We start from the raw sequence: 27,410 nt of genomic DNA, 5'->3' as shown, positions 1-27,410 counted from the left end.
TCCAGGAAACTATCTCACTTAATGAATTAAAAGTATAGTACGTCGTCGTAGTTGTAGTAGTAGTTCTACACAGTAGAACTGTCTTTGGCCTTTGTGATGTCCCAATGGTTGGGATATCAATATGTGAGTGATAAAAATTAAAGACTCCTTTTCCAGCATGCCTTTGAAGATGAATTGGGAAAATAGGACCAGTGTGGTCTTGCTCGTCCAGGTATGCACAGCTGAAATCCTCCCAGGTATGCTCATGGGGCCAGAAGAGGGCTGTGGCCACCCACCCACCCACCACCTAAGCAGTTAGGTCCTAGCAGCACAGACCAGCTGGGACCTCCCCTTTGTCTGTGAGTGAGCTGCGCCAAGGAGGGAGGTTCTTGCTTCTCTGCAGTATAGGGAAAGGGGTGCTCTGGGGCTCCTCAACACCTGCACTGAGGAGCACAATGCTATCTCACTGCACAGAGCCCTGAATATCTGGGTTGGCTTAACCTGGCCCTGGAAAGCATGAGGTGACCCTAGGAAAGAAGGCTGGGAAGGCAGGCAGGAGAGCCAGGAGGGAGTGGAGAATTTATGACCTTGGTCTTGCACAGAAGCTGTGGGAGGACACGTGGTCCTGAGCCCAACGCAGAGAGGATCTCTGTGTCATTTTTTTTTTTTCCTGTGGGGAAGCATGAAAATGCCTTCCAACAATGACTTTACAAGCAAACTACAGCAGGACGTGAGAGTCTTAGAGAAACATCAAAAAGTTGGGAGAATGCATGGCTATGTCTCGGTGACTCGAGTCTCTTTCTCTGCCTCATCTTAAAATGCTTAGCCACGTCTGCCTGAGTGTTGCTCTCAACACCTCAGACAGATAGAAATAAGGCAAGTGAAGAGAGGAAACAGGTCCAGAGATGCCGTAAGAGAAAGCGTTTTTAGAGCTGCAATCCCTCTCCCCTTTCCCCTCACTCTCTACAGCTCCAGTCCTCGACAGGGAGACCCAGTCTGCCTAGCCAGCTGTATGCTGAGCTCCACCACCCAACCCTGGACCTACCAAACCACCATCTCTCTACAAAATAGAAGTGCTGCAATAAGTAACTGTGCCCTCTTCCAAACACTGCCTCTCCAACAAACCCACAAGCATATCTAAAGGAAACAAATGACCCTTTATCTTGAGAGAGAACATTTTTCATTTTGGAAATAGACATCCCATGAGCACCGCTCTGCGCATTCTTGACAGAAGCCTGCGTAGCAGCGATATACCATGGTCGTTGCTTCCTTCCCCAGAGACAAGTGTTTAACCTTTCTGAAATGTGAATATTTCTGTCCTCTCACAGATCCACACTGAGTTTGGAAACATCCTGCACTACAGTTTCACTGATGCTTTCCTGTTTGACCACTATTAGGGATTCTCTGCCAGGTTTCTTCTTATTTTTTTAGCTGGCCTTGACATGTGATGCTAAAATCAGAAGGATTTATTACCTTGATAGCAATTCTATCTCATACTCAGTGACAGCCTGGGATGATGGTGCCAGTATGTTAATGATGAGATAGAGGTGATCGATATGGTATTTGCCACCAGGAAACCCTATTCTCTGAAAGCCTCCCAGACAAATTAAGCAGAGGTCCTAAAGGTGCTGTAAGCTATGCATTAGAAAACTGAGCATGAGTTGTACAATAATAAAGCTGTCAGAGACTGTAATGCCAGAAGGGACCTTTAGCTCAGGTGCCCTGACCTTTTTGCAGTATCAGCTACCGAATTCTGCCCACCTTTATCCTGTGGTTTATCCTATTTGCTGTACTCCCCAAGTCGCTCCGGGTACACATGTAGCGAGGGTGACCTATGACAAGGCTGGAAGAAGCAGCAGGAAAAGCAGGTAGATGGGTCTCACATTAGGGAATCAGGCCCAACAAACGGTGATGTGTTCAAACATTACAGCATCCATGGTCTAATCCTGATCAAACCATTTGTGACCACAGTACGTGTGGATTACAGCACTCTGTGTACCACTGCTAAGTTTCCCTGTAGTTTCTCTGCCAGACCAGGTGCCGAACCCTTTGGCATTCTTGATGAGCTCAGTTGGCCACAGTATTTTAAATTCCCTCCCTTCTGCTTTTTTTTTTTTTTTTTTATTTTCCAGTGAAAAAGCCAGCACAGACACTGTACAGTGAAATTTGGGGTTAAGCTGACAGAGGACTAGGTGGATAAAGTCTTACCCTCTGTCAAAAGGGGAAGCAAAGGCAAAGTAAACAAGAAAATTTGCAGGCCTTCTCTCTTTTAAACAAAGGCTCCTGTGTTTAAAATAATAAAAATCCACTGTACAAAAGCAAAGCAACTTCCCCCAAAATAGCTTTTCCTGTTTTATCAAAAGCATTCATCAAAATTGTACTTCTCCACAAAAATAAAGTTCCAGGTAGAGCACTGGAGGCCTTTTGCTTTGATTAGATAACAAAGCAGCTGAAGCAATAAGTGTAGTTGACTTTACTGGTACCTGATACATCCTGAACAAGTCCACATAGCTGAATCTAGCTTTAAATATCTAGTGATGCCAGTGTGAAAATCAGAAAAAATAATGAAATGGAAATACCACGTCAGAGAAATATGGGTATTCACAAGCCATCAGAACATGGCTCCAACAGCCTGCATACAATCTGCGTCCATGACTTGTAGCTGCTGCGACTCACCGTGGAGGACAAGTATTTGCCATGCTTGGTCAGGCTGTGCCTAACTTATCAGTTACTCAGGTGGTGCTTGGACTGACGCTGCCCTGACTGTGCAAGGATTTGTCAGCATAGTTCTGTCTTCTTGATGTACTGATGTATCCAACAGGTAAAATCCCTGGTAGAGCTACAGTCACAGTGATATGAATATCCTTACACAGGTATGGCTCATCCTCTCAGGATGGACTTGGCCTACCTCTTAGAAACAACAAAAATTGGATCTCATCACCCATATTGTCAACTGTTGCTAAATATTTGTTCATTTTTTATTATTTTGGAGATAACAGAGTCCAGGAGAAGGTGTAAGCATGAACAGCACTAAGGATGGACACATTATGGGTATCTGAGTTCTTCCACAGGGTGACTATGAAGTAAGAGAAAGCATAAAGGTCTGGGATCGAAAGATACCAGTAGGCAAGGGAGTAAGGCATCACCAGCTCTCCAGCACTGGGGCAGACATTGCCTACTGAGGCAGAAAGGAATGATATCGTGGGGAGAAGCTGTGAAGTGCCATGAAAGTGAAGACAAACAGCCATTGTTTGATGAGAGAGGAGGGAGACACAGTGGAGAAAAAACAAGGGAAAGTGTGATCTGATTGAAATAGCAAGGTGGTTTTGAGTTCTTTGATCTTTCTATTCCCACTCCTTTCACAATCACATGGAGCCACACGTGTATGCTGAGGTAGAGCGGTAACCCCGAGCTGGGCCCGGCAGTCCTTGGTGCCAGCCCACAGTCACACCACACTGGTTAGCCAACTTGTTTCCAGCTGCTTTACCATAATTGAAAAGGAGGGAAAACACAGCAAAAACTTTCCTGATGTGATTTTTCTAGGTGAGCCATGTCCTGAGCTTGTAACAAGCATGCCATGAGGCACTAAATCCTGGCAGGAGGGGTCCACGTGACCTCTCTTGAAAGACAGTCTATACTATGAAATTTTGACTCTAAGCACCCTTGTTGGAATGGTATTAGGAACAGAGGTGAGGGTTTGTTTTTCTATTTAAATACTGCATATTTATATTGACAATGGGAGTCTGAACATTGTTTGCTGAATAGAAACCCCATGACCTGTTTATGTGCCAGTTAAATCAACTGTGTTACCTAATGAAATGTTTCCTTTAGTTCAGAGCCTTACAAACATTTTAATCGACTGCTCTTAATTAAGATTTTCGAAAACAAAAACAAGTTCTCAGCTGCTACAAGGACAACTGAAGGTTTAATGCAGTGCACTAAAACTTCTGAATCGTCCTCACAAAGCTCTCCTGGGACATCAAGAATCATTACCATCAAATATGTTTTGCAACACAGATTGTTTAAAACACAACAGAGAAAGTGTGTGAGCCAATGCAGATTGCAATTGAATACTCAACAGGAACAGGGACACAATAAAAGCAGCCTAGACTCTTTTCCCTCACTAAAATCCAAGATGTTCTTAAAAACAGAGACGTGGGAAGAAACGATTATGCTTTTCCCTACATAGATCACTCTTCTGAGACCAGGAACTGGAGGAAAGAGACTTCCAACCCCAGCAAGAGCCGGATTAGCCTTACCAGCTTTGCACGCTAATCCATTAAATGATCTGCGCTTTCCCACGAGGGGTGGTCACAAAAACGCAGGTCTCAGCATGACCTCTGTTTCATTGATACTGCTCCTCTTCTCATCAGCCTCGTTAAATCCTTATTCTGCTTCCTTCTTTCACAGCCCAGCCCGCCATCGCACCTATCCACCACAGGCTCTCCCTGGCTGTAGGATCAGGTAGGCGACCCTCCTAAATGTACAAGCTGTCACCTCAGCAGCATTAAAACTCCTGTCCCTCCTGCCCAAAGTCTGGTGCTCTCCCAGCTGATGCACCAGGGCCAACGCGACCCATCTGGGAAGTGCAGGTGAGATGCTCACCCTGCTAACATACACCTTGTGAGACCTATGTTCCCTCTTCAGTTGGAAGAGACCCAACTACTTCTCAGTTTGCTCTGTTACAAGGACCCACCACTGCCACCAAAGCCCTGCTGTTCAGTGGCCATCTGCCTGCACAGCAAGATGTTTGCATAGCATCTTAAAACAATGTAGTCCTCGTGTCCTCCAGAGATATGTACCAGACACAAGTGTCCTGCAGGCAGGGTCTGGTTTGGGGCCCTGAAGAGGTTCCCTTTGCATATCATCAGTCCAAAACAAGTGACATAAACCCCTATTTTTTTTTTTTTCAACGCTTTCTTATTCTTTTGGTGATGGAGGTTGCTTAAAATTACTGCAAGAACTAGCCTCTGTTACTCTTTGAATTACACTGTGACTTCGATGTTACAAGAAAAATGCTGGGTGAGAAGTCATAAGACAAGAGTTTTAAGATCAAGATTTCATCTAAATGTTTCATGGGCCAAATTCAAATTTGGAATCACTCAGTCAAAGCTAACAGGCTGACACCAGGAATATGCTTGTCACAGTGTGCTTAATGAATACTGGCTAGGTCATTAAGTTGCTTTCTATCTATGTGGATTTCTCTCTTAATTTGAAATTTATAGCTTAATACCTTAGAGCTCAATTATAGGGTAAAAGAGACAGCTCTCCTGTAATTAGCCATGTGGGATAGTTCTAACAGAGCTTCGTTCCCAGTGTCACGTCTTTCTTCTTCCTTCCTAGGAACGTTAGTCAGAAAAAACCCCATCCCACAAATTCTTGAGTACACTAACAGAGACTGCAGACGAGTTCCTTTTACTCAGTCATCTGTAAACTTCAATTGCAAATTCACTTCAATTGCAATTCACTTGCAAAAGGTGAATCCCAGAAACCTGTTCGCCTTTTAGCAGAAGATGATTGCAAACACTGTCAGATCATCAGACAGAAAGGACAGGCAGGACTATCCTTGGGCTCTGAGCTGTAGTCAAGTCATGAAAAAAATCAAATGTATATCCTTCCAAAGGAACACAGCCAGCAGTCAGATGGAAGGCTGCAAGATCAGACCTCAAAGTCTCTGCACTTTTACTGATCAACAACAAGACAAATCTGTAAAGATATTCATTACAAAAGGTAGGAAGTGTTGTCTTTCAGTTTTTTTTTCTCTTACATTTGCACTACGTTTTTCCTTTTGCACTATCTTACGATAATTCATTACCTATTTTCAAAGGAATAGTGTAAAAAAGTGAGGAAGAACCAGAGCACATGTTCAGTTGTGAAGTTTGGTTTTGCATTTCCAGTAGCTTTCAGTGAGGCTGTTTAAAAGGGCTTATTTTTGATTTATTGATCCCACCAAATCTTTCAAGCCTTCATCTATTCATATGTTGGCTGACAAATTACTTTCTTTACTCTTTCACTTTAAGGATGGTAGGTAGCTTCTGTGAGCCACATGAGTCACATTTATAGTCCACCATAACTTATAATAGGACCAAACATAGTAATTTGCCATTTCCCACTAAGCAGAAGTAACTGTGTTTTAATACTTGTCAAAACTCTGCATGTTTCTATCATAGATGGCAAATTCTACTATTAGAAATGTTTTAAGTATAGACACTTTCTGTTCTTGAAATTACAGTGCTAGTAAAAGCAAAGAATTATGAGTCTTGGTAATTGCAAGCAAAATTCAGCTATTAACCTGCTCTTCTGCAGCCATGTATTTACATACTTGAAACGGACAGAGGACACCATTTGTTGTTGATACAAAATGTGCCAGCCTTTGTTCTGGGTTGTAGAGAAAGGCCAGAAATTTTGGAAGGCTGGACCAAAGGATCCTGAGTCCAACCCATGCCTAAAGCTACTGGAAGCAGAGAAGGACATGAATCTGAATAGTCAGAAGCCATTTATCATGCTAATCCTTCCAGCTTCTCATAAGACCAGCAGGCTCTTCCAGTGGCTAGTGCATTTTCCCCTTTAAACTTACCCCTCTTTCTTTATTCCCAGCATCTGTTCATTCAGTTTAAACAATTTCCTGTTTTCCTAATAGAGGGAGAACTGATTAGACACAGGACCTATTTGCTGTACTCTGGCCAAAATTGTGGATTGGATGGTTATTTTTATTATTTCTAGCAGCACTTCTGGAGATCCCATTAATGCTCCCTCATACAGCTTTGGTATGTGCAGGAAGAAAACCGAGGCTGAGGGGGAAAGACAAATAAGGAAACAAAGTCCATGAATACATGGCTGGAGCCAGCCGGCCCCAGACCCACTCTGCACCTGCTTGGAGAAGATGGGACAAGACCCAGCTCCAACCTGGAAGCAGTCGCAGTGTGTTACATGAGACAACCCGCCCCACAGGCAGGCAAAGTGTGCTAGCGCCGGCTCGGCGCTGTGCTGACACAGCCCGCTGGCTTCCAGGCATCAGTCGGCTCTGGTCCACGAGCCACAGCCTGGCAGTATGCCCATCACACCGTACCTGCAGTGCAATTGGGCCCTGAAGCTCACGTAATCATGCCAGAAGCAGAGTCCCCATGCTCCCTGCCAGCCCTCAGCCCCTGCACCACCCTGGCTCCATCCTCCTCGGGATTTCTTGCCTCCCTTTCCACAGCCTGCTCCTGCCATTTTTAGTTTTGTTTCAATTGAGGAAAAGCTCTACGACCTGGTGCACCCAAATGAAGTTTGAGTGATGTCTCACAGTGTCCTTCAGCAGAGGACCAAGCCTGACTGCCGGACCACGCACGCAGCAGACACGTCTCTGGCTTCCTATGAGTCATGCCAGGCAGCGCCTGCTCTTAGCAGACCAGGCTGATTTTCAGCTTGACTTTTCTGTTTGTTCACAGATTTAATTAGCTTGTAAGCAAGTGCAGCGCTTCTGAGGGGAGAGCTGAGGCCCAGGACAGGCTCCTGTGGCAGCAGAAGGAGGGCAGGGTCCCGGCATGAGGCAGGAGGAGAGTCAGCAGCGGGTCTGAGGAGTGAGCGAGGAGTTTGGAGTTTGCAGCGCAGGCAGAGTGGACACTGACTTCATCTCCTCTCTCTTGCAAAGCAGGGCAAGGGGAAGCACCTAACCAAGAGAGACCTGCTGAGAGGATCAAAACTGAGAGGAAAAGCTGAGCTCTCCTTCCCCAGGTTTGGATCAGACGGCTCTTTAAGGGAAACTCTGATTGCAGACCCTGGCCCTACTGCGCTGCTCGGTCCTGGGGGTTTGCCCTGCTCCCCGCCTCCGTACTGGGAGTGCAGGCAGGGAGCGAGGATGGACTACAGCCGGGTTCAATGATTTTTCTCAAAACAAACAAAACCACCAAGCTTAACTTGCTCAAACAAGAACAGATCAAATTCTATTTCCCTTAATGCAGCAGAGAAAAAAAAATTTTAAAAAGCCAGTTCAGGTTGCAGGCTTGAAGTCAGGAGTGGGACAAGAGGAGCCTTTCCTCCCTGGCCCTTACTTGCATTGTGTGTGGTCAAAAGTGGGGGCGGTCAAAAGTGGAGGCACAGCCAAAAGGAGACCTGCTCTGGCCACACTGAACTGGACTGGTTCTCCTTTATCATTCTGGAGCGTCTCCTATGCCTGGTTGCATGGATGCTATATGCAGGACACACATTGCTCAGAACAGAACATCAACTGAATAGGCCACAGACACCACAGAGACGAACAATATTTCACCTTTCATTGCGGGTGAAGCCCAAGCTCTCAGGATAATACCAGGGATTTGCTTTGTTACACGCTAATTGTAAAGGATTATTTATTTCCCCATCGTACTGTGCCATTACACACGTCTCCAGTTCACGAGTCGATAGGTGTATCAGTACTCACTGGTGGCTTCTTTGCAATAATGGACAGGGATATACTAAAAAGTCCATGCACTCATGTGCACTGTGGCACTCATAAAATAACACATCCACAATTTGGGGCATCCTGGGTGCATATACAACATGCCTTTCCCACCCTCTAGGCTTTTAGGCACTGAAAACACTGCCTTTGCTCTTTAAAGCTCTAATTTTTATCCAGAATGTCAAGACAAGAACGATTGCCACACAGCAAAAGACGCAACACGTACAAACATTGATTCATGGAAATGGAGTTAGGCCAGTGCTGTGCCCGTTCACAGACATCTGGTAACAAAACTCACTAACGACTCAACAGCCTTTTACCCACGCCGACTGCCAGGGCAGCCCAAGCAGCTTTGCACTTACATGATACAAAAGGGGAAATCTGAAACAGTGTTAAAACCTGCCGGACTGTTGCCTACCTTTTCCTGAAGGGAAGAAGCAATCCATCTCCACGCTGCTGCGGGAATGGGAAATGCAGAGGGCGCTGCTGGGGACCAGACCCTCCTGAGGTGGGCTCCGCTCCGTGGTCCGCACCAAACACCAGCCCGGCCTTTCACTTGGCCTCTCCAGCAGTTCCACCGTCTGTCCCACCTGAATGCTCAACTCGCTGCTGTGGCCCGCTGTGAAGTCCTGGAGCACCACGGTTAGTTCACACCCTCCAGACAACTGCCCAGGTTCAACAGAAAAAAAAAAAAAAAGAACAGGAATAGAAGTCAGAGGGGGCAGGATGAAGGCAATCATCTCTGCATCATATTTACATTGGCAAAGACGGGATTTGTGTTCCTTAGAAGCCAAGTTAATAATTGCTTTTGTCAAAGTTCAACATGTTGTGGCCTTGGTTTCCTTTACTTCTTATTGATTCCGCTAGGCTGAAGTGAGAAATCAGAGCTACCCACCCAGTGACCTTTTGAATGCTGGCTGTGGGCAAATTTTCTAGCTGTGAATTTTCTAGCTGTGGGTGTCCATCACAAACCTTGCTTTTTTTCTTGCTTTAGTTTCTGGGGTGACTTGCTGGACTGGCAGTAGCCCAGGCTGCCTCGGCACTGTGCCTCATGGCAGGACAAATCGCAGCTCACCCCTCTACGCATGAACTAGACACATTCCCACATGCCACCAGTGCAGTGAGGATACAGCTACAATTTTTTTGCAAGACAAGAAACATGCCCTCATCTTCCCCAACTTGCTCTAGGGACCTCTTGGGAGAGTAGGGAATCCTGACGGGGCCGGATCAGAAAAGCTCCTCCCATGCTCTCTGATGGAAAACAGAGGTGTAAATATATAAACATAGAATGATTGATTATATGCTGACTTCCAGGATTTGTATCTAAGAATAAATGTATCGTTTTACTTCCGTACTGGGTGCTGGCAACCTGCTGCTTTCCTTCAGCCTCACACCCTGCGACTCTCGATGAACAATACCGGTCTCTGTTTAATCATAGTCTCTACATAACCAGAGACCGGATATATAAGCACTTGTGTCTACAGCAGAACCAAACAGAAGTGACTGCACAAGCAGCAGAGCTAATGAAGCTTGTTTTCTTACAGATTTGGATCTCAGAGGTTGATTTTTGGATCTAAAAAGATGTAAGCACAAATCTGAGTTTTTCTAGTGTGAGGAATCTTTCTTAATGCTCCTCTGCAGTGTGGATTTCTCACTGTCTGCCTGTCATTAGGGGCCCTCTTTTGGGTCGTTCTCCTCTACATGCTGCTTGTTTCCCTGAAACATGGAGGAATCTTTGAGATCCTTATTCCAGTGTCAAATCTGACAGAAATTAGTCCACTGATTCAAAAGTTATTAAGATGAGAATAGTAAACAAACTGATTCAAAACAGTGTAATCTACCATAAACCTCCCTATTTCTTAGGATATGAAGCTAAAGCCGAGCATATTAGAAAACGTTTTTAAAAGAACAAATTCTAAATCCAACTGAATTGGGAGAAGTCTTGTAAGATGCTGAGCATCTCTGTGAAATCAATGAGAACTGGGATCTGCTCACCAGTTTGAATGGGGGAGCCCTTGAGGAGAGTGCACATCTCTACAGACTGGTACAATCTCAAAATCCCTTATTTTAGCCCAAGCAGCCCTGAATGCACACTCCCATGGGAACGGCCTGTCTCCTCACTCGGTGGCATTGGGGTTTGTGTGTCCAATGCAGGTGTGAAAGAAATCCCATTCACAGGGGTGATATTTACAATTACAGAAAGGGGTCAGTGGACAAGGACTGGTTCTCACCTGTCCTGTGTCTCTGCCGTAGACGAAATGCTAGATTTGGGGAAGAAGAAGGAAATATTTCTCTGAAAGATTATTTGTAAATAAATAGAAAAAACAAACAAAACAAACCATGGCAGCTGTTCGAGGCCATTCAGACAAAGTGCTAGCATTAATCCTGGCAGAAAGAGCTCAGTGGGTTGGTGAAAGCACGCGAGAGATCAGTTTAGCACCTAGCTATGCAGTTTATCAGCAAACCCACCACTCATCACACTGACATAATCTCCCCATAACTGGAGTACAAACATTCACAGGTATGGTAAGAACAAGGTATTCCTATAATATTTACAGTGATTTCTTTGCTATGGACTAATTTAGGAGTAGAAAATCTTTCTGATCCAATATGGTATCAGATCTGATATGGTATGAGATATTTAAGACACCAGAAAAAAACCTGATTACTTCTCAGTAAATACACCGACAAACCTTAGCAAATGTGGCGCTTTTCCCCTAATTCTTTCACTACTCCTTGCCAAGTAAATTTTATTTCACCCATGTTATGTTATCTATGATACTTGCTCTGAAAATAATCAAATCTCTCCTTCTGTTAGGGGAAAACGTGAACAAACACTCTGCTGTATCTACTCCTCTTCCAGAGAGTTTAAAGCATCTACGTGCCCTGCACTCGAGGACCACTAGGTGTCCGTGTTTGCCATCCCACAGCAAGCTAATTTGCCCTAAGGAATTAACTCCCGCTTGTCTTCAAAGTGCTTATCTAAGTATGACGTGCGGTGTTTGAGGCTGAAGGAGCTGGTTCAGACAGGATCCCAAGACCCATCCTTTCCAGTGATATGGGCAGAGGATGTTCCAGAATATTAAAAAAATCTCTTCAGGTGGTTTGGGTTGATTTTTGAAAAATAAATCATTTTTGTTGCTTAAGCAGGAAACATTAAACAGCCTTGAAACATCCCAGGGAAAAAGACTTGCTGAAGACAGCACTTGGGAGAGTTTGGGACTAACAAAGTACTTTCCAGGGAGCATCAACCTGGCAAGTGCTGCCCTAAGCAGTTCCTCGCTCCCCATCTGCGACCCTGCCCTCCGCACAGCAGCCTGAGGGGCAGCTCACCTAAAATCAGTCTATCGCAGGCCTCTGTCAATCTCTCCTCAAATAACTAAACATCTGTGATACAAACAGATGCTTCAATTGGGGCAACACCTGTAATCATTATCCCAGAGGAGGCAGGTGTTCTCCATGACTCTTAGGTACCATGTTGCCCCGAGCTCTTGTTTTCTCTGATTCATTAAAAATAGCTATTTAATATAAGGAGAACTGGAAGTAATCATTCCCTCTAGGAGCTGCTCAGCACCCGGTGTGATCAAGCTCTTCCTCAGCAGGGGAAAGAGGCTTTAAAAGCCTACCTTTGGTGTGTGAGTGGGGGAGCTAACCTTCCTCAGCTCCCTGGAAGCTGTGTGAATTTATATCACCTGCTCCTCCAATATCCTCTGGATGGAAATATGGACCAGGGCTTCCCCATGCTCCAACTCACTGCTGGAGGATCTGGTGCTAAAATAATACATACCAAAAAATACATCTTCTTTGGCAGGAGGAATTAAGCAGGTTCCCTTTTACAGATGCAGGTGATAGGTGCAAGCAGTTAGCTCACGTAGGGGCTCACAGATAATTTTTGGGTGCTGACCACAAAGAACGGAAAAGGAGCTCCTTCCTTTCGCCAAGGACTTCCAAGTAAGTGCTTGCCATACCTGTTTTGTGTCTTACATACCACCACACCACAAAGAACATTTGCTTACCAAATTAACCCACAGCAAAGTAATGTCTCCAGAAAGCTCATCTTATACAAATACATATACAAATTGTAAGCCACTGAGGAATAATGCAAATACATCTGATTCCCAATGACAGAAATCCTTTCACTTATGAAGGGATCCCTCAAGCTATTAGTTACTTAATCTGTTTTTAGAAAGTAATTTTCCAATCTCAGAGAAGTACATCATGCTTCTCTTTACCTCAGAGCATGCAAATTGGAATACAGATGGGCAGCTGGTTTCTCACACATATTGCATTTGGTTTGGAAAGAGAAAGAAAATAGAGAATGCTCTTAAGGTTGAACTTCACAGGTAAATGGCTTCATATTTTAACATGTAACGTTCACTTTTATTATTCCTGTGATAAAAACCACAATTAAAGTTACCAACTGGATATATTTAAAGCCCAGACAGCAGTCTAATCTGTGTATGGTACAACAAGACTGGTGAGAGACATTAAAATAAAAATGACAATGCAACATGTCTTTGCAGAGCACAAGGCATAACTGAAAGATCTGACACACGGACAAATCTAATGAATTACACAGAAAGCAATAGCCCTAACATTAGGAAGAAAAGTAAATGGCAGAAGCAAATAGCAAAACACAATGAGGAAGCAAGAAGGCCCCCAGCAGTCCAGAGCAAACGTGCCGTATGTTCTGAAAGCAGCTAGCAGAAGCCTCAGCCTGTCTCCACGCTGCCGGCCACCAGCAAACCATCTCCCATCCTCTGCGTTCACTTGTGCCTGGGCTGAAAAGCATCGCTGTGCATTCAGTGTGTGTTTTCATCATGATGTTCTAAAACAGATCAAACCTGAGCTAGAACAGAGCCTTGCCCCATGTCAGCAGTGCAGGCAGGGACCCAGCTGTACAGCGATTGAAAACTCCCCTCTCTACTGCAGGACATTGCTCACTAACCTCTGAGCATCGATGCGAGCAGTTTATGTCTCACACTGACTCTGGTGAACGAGTTTTGTCATGACTTAAAAGAGTCTTTTTGTTTCTGGGAACACCAGAACCAAGTGCCCATCAGCTATGGGAGGGTGAAGTGCCAGCCACCAAAATGATCCCAGGCATGGACACATCCTGCTGCAGGGGCATCCAGGGTGCTCCAAGCGCAGGAGCCAGCTCAGCTCCAGGGATCAGCAGGTACTGGTTAGTGCAGGATTACCATAAGATCGTCTTTCCTGAATCACAGTGTGTGTGCGTGGCCACTGCTGCATCTGCTTAGTTTCCAGCCACAAAGCAGCAGCCAGAGGAAGCAAGGCTGAACACCAGAGGCATATTTATCATTATACTGCAGATGGAAAAGACCTATCAGGTCACAGGCTTTCCTTCCTTCCCTCTAAAATAGATCTTAACTAGTACTAAATATGCTCCAGTTGAAAGAAAAGTGGGAATGAATAGCTCTCTAACAGGGTGAGCAGGGATTTGGGAGATGGGTGTCTGGAGAAGGATTCCTTAGGTGATTCTTAAATGGGCAACTAAATGGTTAATCTTGCAAATCACAATGGATCTCACACTGGTTCTAAAAGATGAACCCAAGCTCTGAGAGGCACAGAACTGGTAATAGGGAAACTGTGGTGCTTGTATCAGCATCAAGTGAATAAATATCAGCTGCCCCAGCAAATGTAGCAGCATTTCAGTTGCTTGTTCCTACCAGGGTGCAAAACATTGGTGTGCTGGGTCTTCCCTCCTGTGGCACGGTGCCATAATTCAGGTTTTAGCCCTTTCATAATTAAGGTCTTAAGTTCGTTAGAGGCTCATGAACCACATTGTGGTGTGTGAAATGTGAGGGCACATAACAGAGACAACCTGGCTACCTGTTCTGTCAGGGAACTATGTTTAATGCTCATGAGAGACCCTGTGAGCTGGGCAACAGCCAGAGTTTTGATGCTGCCATGTCCTCCCAGCCAGCCCTGCAGCAAATGCTGCATGCACCTGAGTGGTTCCTGTTGTTGCTCAGTGCTGTATTTAAATCCCTGGGCTGGTTGCTGAGAAACGACTACAGCTCAGGCAATCTCATTGCCAGTCATTGTGCCTCACTGCCAAGTGAGGCACACTGGTCAGTTATACCTGGGGTTCCCCATTTCCAAATATGCCTATAGTTTGGTCAGACCCTTCTCACAACTGAGTAGTAACAGAGAACAGGAGAATAAATGTCAGTGCATTACACCCATGTCTCACCTTTGCATCAACTCCTTTTGAGTATCACTGAAAACACCGTGAGCTCGAGCTGCCAGAGCTTTGCCAAAGCCTACAGCCTGTCATTTGTCTGGCCTAAGGGCTGGAGGCTGCCGAAGACGCTCGGTCAGTACGTAACACACAAGTATCCTCTCATGCAACATTAAGCTATTTAAAAATAGACGATAATGCAAAGAACCATGCCCAGCCCAACTCACTGTACTAAATTATCCAGCGTACTCTGTTATTCAAATTGCTGCATCATTGGTTCATATTTATCTCCTTTTCCTTTTTCTGCTCCTAAAATGCTTCAGTTTCCCCTTCAGTATGTTTTCCAGTTGTAAAATCACATTCAGAAGCAGAATCAGCAGTGCACAGCATCTGCAGATGCAGGTAAAACCCAATATATTTCAGGTAGGTAAGAAGTTGTTTACTCTGCAGTACAAATCTCAAGCCAACATCTGATTTTCAGTCAAAGAATCAGCAATGGAGAATGAATCCGTCAGGGTCAGAAGAGCTGCTCAGAGTATTTAATTATTTTGAAATACGCCAGCATCGTTGCAGAAATCCACACTAGCTGGTTATTTACATATATTCAACAGGACACAGAGCTCTGCTAGTTTGTTGTCTGCTAGAGTCTGTGTGGTGTGGCACTGTGTCCTAATATAAATTGCTAGTTTTCTGTTGCTCTTCGGCTTTCTGCCCATCTGGTTTTGGATGACAGACAGTTTTCGATAGAAGCATTTAGTCACCACAAACAGCCTATTTCAAGAGGGTGAGAGAGGCAGTGGGAGCAAGAATGGCATTTGCATTCTTATCAAGAGATTAAAAAAAGTGGGTAAGACTGCTGAGACGTTGATTCTGTCTGCACTGAAATACATCCAGGAGCTGTCACTCTAGCTGGTGGACAGGCACGAGAAATCTTGTCTTCTGTGGAGTTCTTTGTGAAAACTTCCATAATTTTCTACAGATTTTCTTCTTACTGAGAGGTGAGAGAGATCAAATTCAGAAGCCTTTGAGGAATTTCAGTACTAGAGAATTGCTTTAGTTTTCTCTACTCTGTAACAGGCTGTTTGGAGTGTGAAGACTGAGTCACATTCCTCCCTCTAAAGCCGTACAAGATGCTGAGCTGAGAGCTCCGGTGATTCTGGTGAATGCTTCGTTGCATCAGTACGGAGCTGTTTCTATGGGGATGGACGCTGTATTTCAGGAGCTATGAGCTGAACCAGAGATAACCTATGACGGTAAGCAGAATTGCTTCAGACTGAGTTCAGAATTGGAAATTTGGTGGAGAACACCTGGCTCATCTCTGAGTCCTTCTTGGTCCTCAGGTCCCTCTATCCATCTTCCGTTAAGATGGAGTCAGTGCTTCCCACCCTTTTTGTTTTGTCTGACCAAAGAGGAACACTGCCTGAGCTTCACCAGGAGGTCTCTTTATATTTAAGCAGTTAGTCAAACACATGGCTGGGATCATGGTGACAGCGCTGTAGCCCAGATGTACCAGCTTTGCTCCTCTCAGCAAGGAGATAACAAGATAGGCATGTGGATATGCAGCATTCTATAAATCAAGACACAGTAAGTTATTCCACATCTGCACAACAGCTTGAATGGAGCTGTCTGAATTATTTCTGGAGCCTTTTTTCCAGAAAGTAAGCCTAAAGTCGACCCAAATTAAGCAGCACATCCAACTAGAAAAAAATGTTTTTGAAGATGACGACAACCAGACTCACTTTGTTTCACCCAACAAATTGAACCAGAGCATCGGTCTGCGTTCGATCCTGTAAGATCGAAGTTTTCTCATGGCATTTAGCTCAGAGAGCTAAATTCCATTCCTTTCCCTTCCCTGGAGAAGCACTAAATGGAGCAGATATAATGTTTCCTCAGTGACACAGAGCCAGCACAACTGGCTCCAAACCCCTTTGCTACCAGTGTTGCAGAAGGTGAGAAAGGCAGATGGTTGAAACCCTCCAAGATAATCGCCCACCTGCCATATTTCACAGCCACAAGATGCTTTAAACTCATCCAGGGTTAATAAAAGCAGGACAGGCTGAAATCAGGGAGTACTGACTAGTTGCTTTCTTTTGTATGTCCAGCACAGTCTGAGCAAAGCAGACAATCTTGACCAAGGTCAAGAGTTTCAGCCAACAGATGATTCATCAAACATCGATTCCCAAGACACTGCTATTGAGTACACAAAAACTGATTATATATTCTGGCCGGGAACTTTGTAAAACATCCCCAGGTACAAACAACAGAGGCGAAGCGTGCACAGTAAAAGGTCCGCACAGCTGATGAGTTTAAAATAGTAATCCTGTTGTCTGTGTCACATACCTGGTACCATTGGAGAAAGAGAATTCGGACAGTGTTCCCAGCTGAGTATGACCCCCACTATTTGCTTGTCAGCAGAGAACCTACAGCTTCTTTGATGTCAATGTCAGGGAATGACTAGGACCTACAGGTCTCTGATTAGCCACCTCTACATTTAAATTACACTCAAATAAAAATAGTTACCTGAAGAACTAGGAACAATGCCTCACATCAACCAGAGGAGAGACCTCAGACTGATGTCCTCTTGAGAAGGATGCAAATGATATTCAGAGGAAAAGCACAATAAGATCACTCTAGGGATGCTTTAGAACAAAGTGAATCTCTGTGCATTGGATCAAATTTCCCCGATTCATATATCCCCAGATTGTATTTCCTTTATAATCTAGATAATTATTTTACACAGGTATGTTGCTGTCTGCACAGTTACACCTTTAATGGAGTTATGAAAAGTGATTTAATTTCAAACAATACCTGCAACAGACACAAACCTGTGTCTCCCCTTGTCAAGTAAACCCCAGACCTTTCCAAAACAAGCAGTGGTAGATTACTGCAAAGCTACGTTTTCCTGTTATGATGTATGAAGGCAGAAAAGGGATAATCTCATGCTCTCTTCTTTACCTTTACTACCATACAGAGATCAGGATTTAGTGTCTAAATACCACTGTGTTGTAGATATAGACAAGCCTGATTACATTAGATAGATACCCTCCCCAGTGGACAGCCATGCCCAGCTTCCAGAACTGTTACAGTAGCAGTGCACAGGGCTGCTGGCAGGATCTGTCTTCCTGTGTCTCAGCCCAGCCCAGCTCCAGCGATGCCTCTTCACTGCAGACTCTCTGCTATCTTCACTGACCTGCCCCAGGTGCTCTGGGCTCTCCTAAAACACACACACACCTTGGCAATGAAGGCAGCACGGACGGGGAGCCCAGCATACAGAAATGCAAAAGCCTGCACTGATGCTTGGTAGCATCATAGGAAACCACAACACTCCTCCTTCAGGGATATTAACTCCTCAAAATGGGTAAGGATCTGAACAGAGAAACTGAAAACATGATGGAGGACTTAAAGTTTCCCCTGATGTTTTTTTGTTCAAATTGTTGAATTCACAGAACAGATGTTTTCTATAGTACTGGCTTTATTTTTAATTGAAAGAGATTATTCAAACTATGTCTAAGCCATATGGTCCTGTAAGTCTGACTCCCCTTGGCCATTGCTGGAGAGGCTAGCTTGGCATCCCTCTCCTTTTCCCAGTCGTTTCCTTTTTACAGATTTAATAGCTGCTATTTTTCTTTTTTATTGTTGGTCCCTAGGTCCCGTTACTATAAATCAGAGTCTTACACCCAAAATTAACTCAAAGGTGGATTTGGATAAATTGCTTTTAATGATTTTCAGTAGTAAGTTGATCTAATAGAACATAAAGGGAAATGCAGATTGAGGTGACAGAAAACGCACAGGGAGGAATGATGACGGTGAGTGGCGTTTATCTTCTAGCTGCTGAAGGAGGACCTGGTCCCAGCTGGCACATTTTCGTGCCCCTTTTCCCCTTGCAGGTGTCACACTGCCGAGCGGGAATTTTCAAAGGGATTTATTACATACTGGAAAAATGAGGGCATGTTACCAACATGACTGTTAGATGGTGTTGGGTGCCAGGCATGCCCCAGGCTGAGTGAACGTGTGATGGCTGAGGGCATCTTGACCCTGTTTGGGTGAGGTGGTTGCAGTTGGCCTGGTAGCAGTGGGAGGCAGCCGGGCAATGCCACAGACCCTTCTCCCTCTCTCTCAAGCTGTTTTTTCTAATGCCTGTAGTTTGCTGCTTGTTATATTAAAGTCTCACCTTAACGATATGCTCCAGCTTAGTGAATCACCATGTGAATTAATCACCGCGTGAAAATACACTACTGCGTCTACAAACAGGCTGCATGGATGAACTCCATGCGGAGCAATGCTGACTCTGAGCAGGAGAGTTTGCCCAACGGTTGCATGCCCATGCCCTTGGTCAGTCTTTGGCGCTATGGAAAAAGGATCTTGAGGGACATGATTACTTGTGTTTTACTCCTCCCTATTGCTTACCTCATCCACTGCAGGCACTGAGGCTTTTCAGCATTGCTGCATCATTTTCAGCCCATCACAATGGGCTGCAGCTTGACTCCTAACAGTTAAATCCTGGGGCTTTCATTCTCCTCTCCATAATACCACTATTTACTTGAGGTGACCTCATTTGCCAAGTGATGTAACAGGGTGCACAATCGAGCCTGGCACGTCTAAGCACATGTTTTCAGTGGACACAGAAACAGCATTATGAAACGAAAGTATCGCCTAAAACCTGAGCAGCACAACAGATTACAATGGCCTTTATGCTGATCAGATTACCTAAAATAGCGTTGAAAGGCCTTTGGCTGCAGTTGCATGCTTCCCTTTTTAAAATGAAAGACTGTTGCTTATACTACTGTAACGTGACTCCCAAAGGAGCCAGAAGCTGCAGGTTTTGAATTTTATCATTCTTGGCCTCTGTTTGATAGAGTCAACTGGAGCATGCCCAGAGGACACTCCTCCCATAAAATTGTTCTCCTTTAACTACAATAACAAAAAATGGTTGCATGCTTTTTGTGTGTGTGTTTTGTTTTAGTTTCTAACAAGGTAATAAATTCTATTTCAAACAAGAATATAAATCCAAAGAGTTTGATAGTCAATCTGACTTGCTTTGTTTCAACTGAAAGGAAATGCTCATTGACTTTGCCATTTACATTTGTTATCATGTCACATTATCAGGGAGGGCTAAATATGGACCAATGAAGTCCAGCACAAACAAGTAGAAGATTGAGGGGAGCCTGAAAGAACTAGCTATGTTCATTTATCAAAGGATGAACAGAATAATAAGGTCTATTGATAAGCACATTCCCAGCTCCTGCTTCATTTCTTTCACTGAAGACACTGAGATAAAACACTCTGCCCTGTGCTATCGCTGTCACATGCAAATGGTTCCCAGACAAATACGTTCATTTCTGTTCTTGCTAGACTCACCTCAATCAATACAGAGGCCTCAAGTTTTAAAGACAGATGTCTATGTTTACCCACAACACTCGTGCATGTGTTCTTTCATTCCCCAAAACCACGTTTCTCTTTTGCACACAACACATGAAGGGGAAGGTGATATGAACTGAGCTTAAAACACCCTCAGGGTATTTGACAACGTGAAATGTAACAGTGTCCAGGATAAGCACAAGATTTTGGTAGCCAAGTGTAAAATTTTCAACATGACATCCAAGTACACTTAAAGTTTGACATTACCCTATTCCATGAGTCTCTAAAGCCACATGGAGGACATGTTCAGGGCAGCTCAATTAGAGAGCTACTGCTGGGGATTTCAGAGGCACAGAGGAGGGACAGAGCCTGAAGTCAGTGAAGCTCAGTGTGAATTGAACATTTACTTCCTTTGGGTTTCTTTTGAAAATCCTAGGCTAAATCTCTCTTATCCTTAATTGGTCGATATAAAGATATGTGCTCAGGGGAACTACATTTGGTTTTTTGCTAGTAACTGGGAAATAAAGATAAGCTGTGCAAGAAATCCTATTGCAGAAAGACAGCAAATTCATAGTTTGACAGTGGATCTGCCTTGCTTTGTTTCAGTTGGAATAGCAAAGGATTTCATGGCATCCTAGCTACTGATGAGAGGGACAACTGGAGCCCACGCACAGAGGAGTGGAGACATGGGAAAAGCACAGGGCTGTGGCAGAACTGGGGCTGCAGAGACAGAGGAGAGAGAACAAACTGAGGGCCCAGGGGTGAACAAAGGAAGATAGTGAATACTAGCAGTGGTAACTAACAGGTCAATAAAGAGCCCTCAGTGCCGATCAGGACTTGGAATGAAACCAAGCAATTCCCATACAAAACCTTGATTCACTTTGAGATAAGTCTCCCAGACTGCATAATGGAGAACTCTAGAATGAGGACAGAAATTATTAACCTTTGCTGCACCTTTTTTAAACTCCACTTACTATTACTCTTAACATCCACAGCCTATCCTCCATGCGTGTGTTTGTACAGTATTAACATTGTATTAATCGCACCTGCGTAACCTGAATAGCCAACAAGACACTTCCTTGGCTAAATATCTCCTGTTCCAGTCACAGAATTGTGTTCCCTTAATAAATTCCATTTCACTAATTCATTATTTCTTCATCTATGCTGTAAGATTTTTGGCATAAGCACCTGTTTCCTTTCATAAAATGTGAGCATATTTTGGACAGGAATGATAACGATAAATAATAAATAAGCAACTTCCTCTATCCCAGGAAATACAGTAGCAGAGCTGTCTGTCCAAACCTCGTTAACCCCTATCCAATCTAACGAAAAAATTGCTGGAATGCTCTGAGTGCCTGAATGAGTCCTAAGTGGAGGAAGAACGAAAAGTGAATGAACTTAGTCTTTACTGCATGAAAAAGGATTTTACTGTTGCATCACTACACATGACACTATAATTATGAGCCGGTGGCTCTTTCAATGATAAATTTCTGCAAGAAAATGATGAAAACACTATGTAAACCATCTTTCTTTCCTCCTAGGGGTTTGCACGCAAGGACTTAGCAAGTAGTGACCCTATTAAGAACATGTCCATAACTTATCACAGCCTGCACTGTTTCCTTCTTTCTGGTTCCCCTTTCTGTCCCTCTAGCAAAAAAGGGACTCTTTGTCACACTGCTCTGTATTGTACCATAACTAATGGCTGGACTGATACAAGGTACAGATAAATGAATTCGCCTCTCTCCTATATCAAAGGCATTTTTGTCACTAAGATGCACCATTGAGGCACGGGAAAAAAAACAGAGTCTGAAAAGTGCCTGCAGAAAACAGAGCAACTCAGGGAAAACAGTGATCAGAGGCAGGCTCATTCCTGGCAGATAGACAGAGGTTTTTGGCCACCGCTGTATCACTGCCCAGCTGCAGCAGCAAGCCATCTCCTCCTCTCCTGTGCTGAGAAGCTCCTGGGCTCCCCAGGGACATCCTGTCCCACTGCCCTGCTCCTGCTGGGGGGGCCAGGCTGCTCCCCATGGAGGGCAGGGGCGGCAGGGACCAGGTGCGGTTCCCATGCCCCCATGGCTGAGCTGCGGCTGTTGAGGATGGAGAACAGGAGATGTGGCAGTCCTCTGAGTCAGGCCCCTTCCCTGGGCTTGCAGGTAACCTGCTTTCCATCCCTAATGTTGGAAAGGGTAAATATCAAAATGGCCAAATCCTAAATGTTTTTAAAAACTCCTGGAGTTTGCTGGTGTTGAAAAGCGAAGTGTTCTGTCAGCTGGAGCAATACAGCCTTTCCATTCACTTACCAGCTAGGTGGACTTTAAAGAAAAGGAGCTGACTGAGGAAAAAAAAATCAATTTTTTTTTTTCCAAAATTTTACTCATTTTTAAAAAAAATCCCTGAATTGCATGATTTGAAGAGATAGTTTGGCACAGAAAGCTTGAAAGAAAAGTGAAGGGGCAAACAGACATGTCAGTACCCTAACAAACATCTCTTTCATGCTCCCCCATGAATATACAGTTTGATGCAAGAAGCACAAACTGTGGGTCTAATTCAGGAGAGCACCCACATAAGCTCAGCAAAAATCAACAGGACTTAAATTGTAAATGGTGTTCTTTTGTGATGTGAGTACTTGCAATCAGAGCAAAACAAGAAGCAGTCCATAAAAACGGAGAAGCATTTAAGTATGTGGTGAGGCCATTTGATCACATGATTCCGCAGTATCTGTACGGGGCTGGATGCTGTTTTATGTTTGGAGAGTGGGATGTGGGTCACTGAGAAATAAAAGACTTGATTCCATCCTGTCTCCGTTTATTCTCTCAGTATTAACACCAAGCATATGGCAACTTCATTACAGAGACCACAGTCACATCTCATGGATATCGATGACAAAGGTGAAACAAGCACCTTAATAACTCAACCACACATTTTGCCATTTCTCAGTTTCCCTATCAGTGGTAGTAAGAGCTCTGAGTCTTTTTTAAAGAATGCCTATAAAGCCTTTTTCTCGTCTTCCAGCCACAAAGTCACCAAATAAAAGCAAATGATACTACAGAGACTTTAGATAACACAAAAGACCTTTCTGCCAGGCTGAAATCATCAGTAAGGAGTTAAAAAAAATAATAAATGTAGAGGAGTGTACATTTTCCAAAATGAAGCCAAAGAGAATTACAGTTCTTTGAAGATAGTTCCGGAGTATTTACACCTACTCACCACAACAGCAACAGTACTAATGTAGTTAAACGTTATTCCTTTCATATGAAGGACAATTTCATCTTCTACAGAAAACAAAATGTTTATCACCCATTTTTATTTTTTTTACCTCCTTGAAGCTTGGCAGCCATTTGACATCATCCGTCTCTATTAGGATGCCACGGGTTATCAATTGAACAATAATTCATTGGTTATTTGGAAAATTACAATCCCAGATGTAATCTCAATCTCTCTTATAAGAATTTCTACAACTCGCTGGCTCCGCTACATACATTTGGTTTCTATTTGTACAGTGAATGTCGTTTACATTGGCTGACTTCATTGTCCTTTTCTGATCATTCTATGTCATTTCATGCCATTCTTTTTCTCAGCCTTAATTCCACTTTGCAACCCAGTAGAATTTGAATCATCATCCATATCATAGGCTTTCCTTCTCCTTTTACAAATTACATGATAGGAAATACTCCGTTTCATGTATATCATTTAGCAACAACAAGGGAACACTTTCATTTATTAGAATTACCATGTGTTACCATAGACAAGAAATGCAAGTAATGTAAATTAATGTTTTAGCCATGGTAACAGAAACAGCATCAACTATTGACATAGTGTAATTCTTTAACTGATTCAAAGTCTTCTGCAAACATATAATCTATGATTTTGCTAGTAAACATGAACAGTCCAGCAAATATGGACTTCTTTCCCTGCTAACATCTTTTTCTTGTGAAAAGAAGTAAGCTTATTTTTAAAGGAACTGTTAAAGCATTTTTAATTGCTAAAAATGGGAAGGTAGTCACAAAAGCGACACTCAACAAAGTGAAAAATTATCTAGTCTCACTTTACAAAAAGAAAATGTAGCCAGTCAACAACACTAAACGTGAAAGCACTACAGTAAAAAATTGTCAGGAAAACAGTCATTCCAAAAATGAGCTACAGCTTATTGCGATTCATCTACAGCTATAGATGTGGCATAATAAATATAGGTTCAGTTTTTCCTTTTTATAGAATTGTTTCTAAAAAGCTCCTTTGGTAAATGCTAGCAAAACCTTCACTCTCAAGCAAAACAAACACACGGAAGGAATTTGGTGCTCTTCTTTTAAGGTATAAGTCTGCTCTCACCACCCTCCAAAAGGATACCCAAAATAGGAGGGTTTGTAGAATGGCTTTGCTTGAGCAAAAGCCTCTTAGCTGGATTTCTTCAGGACTGAAGGCTCCAGCACCACCTGCTCACAGTATGAATCTGCTACAGCTTAGGAAAATTGTCCTGGGTCTTAAATAACACTTTCTAAACCTTCATCCAAAGTTGTTTAGAATCAGGGATGGAAAATGTAAAAGCTGACGTACCTTCCCCTCTGGCAGTTCAACAGGTGTGTGCTATATTAACTAACCCTGTCTCCATGCCACTGCCACTGCCACCTTGACGTCACTGTTACTGGGTTGACAAAAGGTTTCCATGACAAACGAGAAAGCTGATCTGTTATCTCCCCTTTGGAGGAAACCGAAATGCCCTCTCTCCGATATTCTGCTAGAACCACCCATCTTGTTTTTGGCACGTAGCACAGAGGGTGCGTTTTTGTGATTGATTTCGATTCCTCCCTGCTCTGGAAAAGAGAAGCCAAGTTGTTTGTTGGTTTTCCCCTAACTTAAAATTGAGGGTGTCACCCTCATCCCACTGCGATCCCACCCACCTCACCCACAGCACAATGTTCTTTGCAGTCATGTTGACTTCTATGCTGAAAAAGAGAACAGATAACACTGAAAGAGGACAAACTTTGAAGCAACGAGCAAAAACACTATTAAGATATTTGATTCTCTTCTTGGCTATTATTTATCACCTCTACTAGCAGGCATGGCCCATAATAGTTACCAGATGTTTGAAACATCTCATTTTGAACTTTGCCTAAGATTAAAAGAGATCTCTTAGTGTTTAAATAGCAGCTGCAGAATGAAATAAAGTTTCCTTCCTAATGTGACAGAAACATTCATCCTAGCCTTAAACAAGGAGGACTGTTTTATATTCTGTAAATACTGAGGAAGCTGAAGTTCTGTGCACAGGCTCCCACACATTATAAATTTTATATGTGTCTAATTTGCAGCAATCAACATGAAATAATCCCAATGGAAAAGGCTGGCCCAGCTGCCTGAATGCTTCCTAGGTTTTTGGTACGGTTTACCCCAGGCCAACAGCTCAGCACAAGCAGGAGAAGGCTGGAGCAGTTCGGCCATGAATACCAGGTTAGCAAATTCCCAGGGCCAAATTTATATATTATGATCATTGCTGTTGTCACTGCACCAAAGGAGAACCTAGCATTCCTCAAAGAGGATCATGTCCTGGATATGGAAACAAAACCAAAGGATCTTCAAGGAGCAATGAAATACATTCCACTACACCTGTGCATCCCCGCCATGCTGGTCCCCGCAGGGGTTGTACCCCGTGCAGCAGTGCAAATCCGCCCTTTGTTTAAGCACTGGGGCCTGATGCTAAATTGAATCTCATGGGCATAGTCCCTGTGCACCCTCTAGGACTACTGATTCCCCTGCCTTTTGTTCCTACAACGATTAAACTTCAGCCAAAGGCTAAATAATTAACTGAAACAGATGGCTGAGCTTCTGCTTTGAGGAAGTTAACATACAAACAGCTAATTTAAAAACAGGTTTAGATCTCAGAATGAATTATTGTTCCCTTTCAGACTGCACGTATTTCTTCTTTGCTTGGCAGGATGGACGCTTTCTGAGTTTCTCGTGAATTCATTGTACTTGCAGGTTTCTCGACGGGCACAAACAGAGATCTTATGTGGCAGACAGCCCCGATATGGAAGAGATTTTGAAAGATCTGCTGTAGCGAACAAAGATGGCCCTAGCCTTTATGCATCTGGTTTGAGTTAATATTTCTATCCCCTTAGAATACATGAGATTTTTTCCTAAGCTAAGGTTTTCCTAGTACACATGTTTCTTCTGATTTTAGTAACGTAAGGCTGTAATACACTGCTCTCGAACAGATGTGATTTTGGAGCCTGTCCCAAGGAGTACTGCTCACCTTCAGAGGGAGGCAAACTCCGAACCAACTGTGTACTATTGTCTTTGGGGAAGACAAAATGCCTTTCCTTGACTCCCGTTAAATCATTGTAAATCTTGCTGTGTGACAGCTGCTTGCAACTAATGTGGCATGTAAAATTAGAGATGTTATTACCGGATATGAAAACAGCTAACACTTTTGCAAATATAATCAACATGTTTAATTCATTGTCCCGGTGAGGTTCACAACTCTTAAGACCTTCAAAACAGTGCAGGACTTAAAAGCATACACTTAACCTCAAGCCAGTGCTAACTCTATTCCTATTGAGCAGAGCGCAGCATATGCTTAACATTAGGGCCACGTACTTCATGGGGTCATGAAACAAGTCCTGGTTTATGATTCAAGCAATTTGCAGCTCTGTTTCATCTTCCTTAAGACCGGTAGCGTGCCCATGAAGTTACGACAGGCCGGTGGCAGGAAACGGAGCACTGGTCTCATCAACGGGGCCATTAGGCTGAACCAGCACGGCACACGGCACATGGCACCAGCCCAGGACAAGCCAACCTGCTCCAGCTTCAGTGGCAAGCCCTGCTCGGGATGCTCAATTTACAACCACAGAACAGGTGAAGGAAAGGCACCACAGCTAATTAAACATTGTAGCTATTTAGCATAAAGAAACTATACGCAGGAATAATACCCACAGATGTTTTTAGTACAGATTTACAGTAACTCCACCACTCCCAGCAAGTGTCAACACTCCTGACTCGGAGAACACATCGCCTGCATATATTTTTTATTTAATTACCATGATTTTCAGATATTTGCTCCACGGTGCTCAGAGCAGAGTCATTAATCTTCAGTAATCTCTTTGAGCAACAATTTCAACTTTTATGAGCCTGGAGCCCCTCTCTAAAGCAGTGGCTCTATTGTCTGAGCCCTGGATTTTATGCAAGGCAGTTGTCATGGCAACGTGACGGGAGGGGAGAACCCAAACAACAATTGAGCATCAAAGAACTGTAAGTGCAAGGAAAATTCAGAACTCGATTCCACATTAGAGCTATAGGCTGTCCAAACTGCAGATTTTAAAGCTTAGGAAGACTGGATATTATTATAAGCTCTCTTGAGGATGGCTGCATTCCAGTAATGCATTATCACTGATCTGTTTCCATTATAATCCATCCATTTCACTGAAAATGACATGTTTGTGGGGCAGTGGAAAAGCA

The 27,410-nt window shown here is 43.6% G+C and overlaps 1 protein-coding gene across 3 annotated transcripts in view; it reads right to left on the bottom strand.

Annotated features, from left to right (window-relative positions):
- Positions 1-27,410, bottom strand: part of KALRN (kalirin RhoGEF kinase) — a 536,138-nt gene that overhangs the window by 90,281 nt on the left and 418,447 nt on the right. For all 3 annotated transcript variants that reach the window (XM_086615857.1, XM_086615858.1, XM_086615859.1), the window contains 2 exons: positions 10,633-10,662; positions 8,820-9,066 (listed from right to left, as the gene is read on the bottom strand). In XM_086615857.1, coding sequence (XP_086471983.1) covers positions 8,820-9,066; positions 10,633-10,662 — 277 coding nt within the window. The remainder of the gene's footprint in view (positions 1-8,819; positions 9,067-10,632; positions 10,663-27,410) is intronic.

This window comes from Tauraco erythrolophus, chromosome 8, assembly GCF_009769465.1.
Source record: "Tauraco erythrolophus isolate bTauEry1 chromosome 8, bTauEry1.pri, whole genome shotgun sequence".
NCBI classification, from domain to species: domain Eukaryota; kingdom Metazoa; phylum Chordata; class Aves; order Musophagiformes; family Musophagidae; genus Tauraco; species Tauraco erythrolophus.
Note: the sequence above shows the minus strand (reverse complement) of the source record. Positions and strands in the feature narration are given on the sequence as shown.